The 5,014-nt window shown below is 48.4% G+C and overlaps 1 protein-coding gene across 1 annotated transcript; it reads left to right on the forward strand.

The window, feature by feature from the left end:
* The first annotated feature begins 860 nt into the window (after positions 1–860).
* On the forward strand, positions 861–4,551 carry DCTN3 (dynactin 3 (p22)). The gene is made up of 5 exons (XM_010075069.1): positions 861–943; positions 1,572–1,655; positions 2,292–2,350; positions 3,659–3,718; positions 4,424–4,551. The coding sequence occupies exons 1-5, from the start codon at positions 901–903 to the stop codon at positions 4,511–4,513; spliced, it is 336 nt and encodes a 111-aa protein (XP_010073371.1). The 5' UTR covers positions 861–900; the 3' UTR covers positions 4,514–4,551.
* The last annotated feature ends 463 nt before the right edge of the window (positions 4,552–5,014 follow it).

The raw sequence follows: 5,014 nt of genomic DNA on the forward strand, positions 1-5,014 counted from the left end.
CTGTTTTGCACATTCGGCAGAGCAGTAGGTAACTGGGTGGGGTGTCTCTGGGGTCGCCGTTCTCCCACTCGGCTGTTGGGGGGGGGAAGCAGGCCCCCCCAGCCCGCCAGCCCGTTGTTTGCTTGATGTCAGCTTGTGCCAGGGATGCGATTCGCTCCACTTATAATGCAGCCCTTGGGCGTTGTGAGGCTCCTGAAACACTCCGAGCTCCTGAAAGGGCTTCCTGCACGCTTGGACCTCTTAGGCACATAGGAGTAGGTCTCTGCTGTGCGCATCGTGGCAGCAGTAATAATCACCTGCAGACACTGGTGGAGGGATCTGGGGAGCTGCTTCTGAACTGGGGGATATCAGGATGGATACTGGCGTGCTGCTCTGTTCTGCAAAGCAGCCTCTGAGCCGAGTTTTGCTGTCTGGTATAGTAGACAAAGCAGGCTGTGTAAGCAGGATCATTGTGGTCCAAGGCTGCAGTGGGTGTTTGGTATAAAAATGTAAACTCTGTATTTGTAGGTTATTTTAAGGACCAGGATGGAGGGCTATTAGCTGGTTTTGTTTCAAAGGCAGGAAGAAGCAGATTTCACTCACCTTTAATATTGTTATATGAATAAAACACAAGTGTTGCAGGTGTCCATAAGGAAGCAGTTATTTGTCTTGAGCCATTTGTCAGGTCTTGGTCACAGTGCTCCAAAGTCACATATTTTCAAGTACTATAGAAATTCATGAATCTGAAAAAAATCCCCACAACACTAAGTGGGCAGTATTTACAGAATAACCTGATGTATAGCATGGGGAAAATTGTACTTCTAAATGCAATAACGTCCTTCCTACTTCTTGTTTTCAAACCTATTTTTCACTCCAGTTGAAGATGTAATAAAATACCTTGACCCTCAGTACATTGATAGGATGGCTGTTCCAGATGCCATGAAGCTGCAGTTCATCTTGGCAGGTATGGCGTGAAATGAGAGGAGACAGGGTTGCAGTTTTTTTAGCACTGCAAAAGTTGTCTTTTACCTAAGCTGGATTGGGATGGATTTCTTTTCTTTAGTTGTAAAGATCTGGCAAGGCACCGTCTTTAGAGCTATCAGGGAAATGGTTTGTACAGGGATGTCTGTTACCCTTAGTGCTCACTTGTGTGCATCCATGCTGCAGTTGTATTGGCTCTGATTTTTTTAGTATTGATCAGTTTAACCCTGAATTAATAAAAGGTTGAAAACAAAAACTGGAGCTAGAACCGTTTTCCTCATCCCACTTCCAGTACTCTCTTGGCTATGACAAAAATGGAAGACCTTTGGATGCACTTTAAACACTTCCTACTCTTGTCCTCTTTTGCCCCAGTAGATTTGATTCAACCTTGTTTTGGTATAGTCTGCAAATTAAACATGGTGGAGATTTTCCTGCCTTACGTTAGTGTGAACCAGAATCCAAGGTGAACAACACAAAAGTCTAAATAAAATAATGTACAAGCCCCTTTCTTTATAGCTAGATCAGCTGGAAAAGTTACCTCATTAGTATTTCTGAAAAGCCAAAGCAGTGTCTTGTAGTTCCTGATGTTGCTTTTGTCTCTCGCGAATCAGAGGAGCAGGCTGTTCCTTCACGAGCAGCCCTTCTGGAGCAGATGAGGAACCTCCAGCCCATCTTGGACAGTCCTAGTATCCAAGGTATGCATGTTCTTCTCTAAGTTTGAGCCGCAAATGCCACCCCCCTGTGCTGCTGCCTATCCTGTGTTCTTTTGTTTTTCTTGAGCCTCAGAGTTGAGGACAGCTAAGCACACAATCTGGTGTGAGTAAAGTAGGTACAAAGAAAGTATGTCTGCTCCTCCCTCATGCTGCTGTGACATCCCATGCAAGGTCCAGGAGGTAATAGAGGAGGTTGGGAGGCAGGTTAGAGACAGCAGCTTGGCAGAGAGGGTGGACACCAGTGGCTGAGCGCTGTGTACGGTCAGCAGGCTGTGGAGACACTCCTGCCTACCAGCTCTTTTTTGTCCAGGACATCCTTGCTCTTGGCATGGGCAGAGATGCCTTTTTAATTGCTTGCCCTAAGGTTCATCCAAGTAGTTTACTCTAATGTAGTTCTCAGTGCAGGCATCCCCTAGCTCATGCCATCCAGAAGCAGTTAGCAAATAAAATTGGTATTTAATGTATAGGGTAGCTAGGGGTTTTGTATGTGGTGCTTGCATTCACTGAGTGGAGTTCTGCTGTGATGTGCTCATGGAGAAGGAATGGTCTTTATTGTGGTAACTAATCGCACGTGATGTATAACAAACAAAGTGGATTTTTTTTCTTCTGTGTTTTCAGCGGTGCCTGACCATGCAGCCAAACTACAGCGACTCTCTCAAATCCACATACAGCAGCAGGTAGTGTGAGTATTCTTGGCAGTCTTAACTAGCAGGAAGGAGGAACCATTTGTTAGTGGCTGTACTGACACCCCTGGCAATTGTTTGAAGTGCTTATTTTATGGCAGGTTTATTTTTGCATCTTGTCCAGGGTATTCATGCTGCAGTTTTAAGGAAGTGTAAGCACTTTGGAGGGGAGGAGGGGCAGAACTAGCCAGGATTTGAGTTGTGAAAGTGCGTTGCCTACCCTAAGTCTGTTCAAAACAGAGGTTTGCATGACACTTAATAAGCAGCAGTGGGTTTAACCAGCTGGCATTCCCCCTCTCAGCAGGACACTGAGGTAAAGCATTGCACTTGTCCAGTATCACGGTGTCTGGAAGACTGTTGATACTGTCACCTTGTCTGTCCACCCTTCTTCATTTGAATGCTACTAGAGCTGGTGACGAGTGGCCTGGGCAGCGCCCAATGCCCCCTTTTGGCATTTTGCTGTGAGCTTCCATTCTGGGGCAAGGAAAGTGCAGATGCTGAGGAGAGGCAGGCAGTAGTGCAAGCCCAGGGGCTTTGGTGCTTCATGAGCATGTGTTCTGGGTTTGGATGGGACCGAGTTAATTTTCTTCACGGTACCTAGTATGAAGTTATGTTTTGGCTTTGTGCTGAAAACAGTGTTGGTAACACCGTGATGTTTTAGCTCTTGCCAAGCAATGCTTACAATTAAGCCAAGGACTTGTTCAGCTTCTCATACTGCCTCTGCCCTCCCAGCCTTTCCACAAGAGGTTGGGAGGAGACACAGCCAAGACAGCTGACCCAAGCTGGCAAAAGGGATATTCCATACCATATGATGTCATGCTCAGTATATAAGCTAGGGGAGTTGGCTCAGGGGCGTGATCCATGCTCAGAAACTGGTTAGATGTTGGTTAGTGGGTGGTGAGCGGGTGCATCACTTGTTTTTCTTGGGGTTTGTTTTTGCTACTTTCCTTTTAATTACAATGCATTGTTATTAGTAGTATTAGTATGATTTTATTTCATGTCAGTCATTACTGTTCTTATCTGATCCCATGAGTTTTCTTACCTTTGTCCTCTGATTCTCTCCCCCATCCCACTGGCTGTGGAACTTATTGCTGGTTGGGGTTAAACCATGACAGCATGGGTGTTTGTAACCTTTCTTTTGACTGTTGAAACACTTTCAGCTGCAATGAGGGGCCACAGACAGGGTCTGAGCTCTGATCTCATTACTGGCCTTGGATGAGTTTCCTCCTGTGATGTCAGGGAACAAGATAACAGATATCCTTCAGCTGATTTATTGGTCACTCACTGCGGCTCTCTTCACAGGAGCAGCGTGAAGCTCTCACCGATAGTGTCAAGACGCTCCTCGAAGACTACAACAAAATGGTATCCTTTGAGCCTCAGGCCTGACACAGCTGAACTGTCCACCTGTCTCCTGGGCTGCCTTGCCACATCAGATATTGTTGGAAGCTGGCAATCTCAGCCCTGGGTTTAATGGCTAGTGTCCTTTCTGTCCTGGTGACACCTGTGTCCCTGTCATACTCCTCTCAGGAACTGAGCCAAGGGCCAGAACTGCCCATCTCGGAGACAGGAAGGGCAGGGTACCATCTGTGACCCAGAGCCTCTGTGCTGGATCTGTTCACAGTGCATCTAGGCACGAAGGAGCAGCACAGACGGTGTGCTGGGGCAAAGCTTGCACTGTCCGGCTGGATGCTGGCATCTCTTGTCAAGTGGCTGCTGGTCCCTGCGACCTGCCTGAGCCAAACAGTGGCTAATCGTGGCCATGTAGGATCCTGATGCTGAGACACATCCTAAAACCTGAGGGGGTAGGGAAGCTCTGCTCTTTTCTGTAGAAAGCCCCTTGAAATGCAGTGCTATGCAGTGTTCAGAAGTGCCTCCTGGACTGCCATCGGCGTTTGGTGCCATGCAGTGCCTCAGCGCCTGGATGGCTCAAATCCGTGGAGGCTTTCTGCAGCCTGGTGTCTCACACGGAACTGGGCTTGTTAACGGTGCTGTCAAGCTGCCAGGGCACTCCGACCTTGCTTTCTTCCCTGCAGTTTCCACATCTCTTTCCTTAAGAGTCACGTCCAGACCCTGCTTCTCTCCAAGCAGTTTGTCCAGTGGAATGAAATACTGACACGTCTGGAAGCAGCCAAGGAAGTGAAACCTGTGGCGGAGTGATGGCGGAGCCAGGAGCGTGGAGAACCCCAGGGACCCTGCTGGCCTTGGATTGCTCAGGAGAGGCTGCAGCACAGCTTGCACTCTGTCATCTCAGCATCTTCCCACTCGACATGAGCATGCTGCAAGTGATGTCGCAGGCTCTTGGGGGGCACCCTGGCTCCGCAGCTGCACTATGTTGGCCCTGAATTGAAGCCACACTACTCCTTAACATGCCACCGTTTGCAAATCTTGCACTTCCCTGAAATATGTTTTGGTTTGTAACATATTTAAAAATCCCTTTCAGCTCTTCCTGTGGACTGTAGTACCGGAAATAATAACTGGGTTGTCTCTTCCTCCCCTGGGTGTAGCCATGGCACAACTGTCCCTCCCCATATGGTTTTCCCCTGGCAGTGAACTCCGGAGGCCTGCTGGCACCCTGCAGATTGCCGGTGGCTTCAGTTCGGGGCCAAGGGCAGGTAGATCCCCTCCTGTCCCACAGACTGCTCAGGGCTGCAGCGCACG

This window comes from Pterocles gutturalis, unplaced genomic scaffold (assembly GCF_000699245.1).
Source record: "Pterocles gutturalis isolate BGI_N339 unplaced genomic scaffold, ASM69924v1 scaffold6162, whole genome shotgun sequence".
Lineage (NCBI taxonomy): Eukaryota > Metazoa > Chordata > Aves > Pterocliformes > Pteroclidae > Pterocles > Pterocles gutturalis.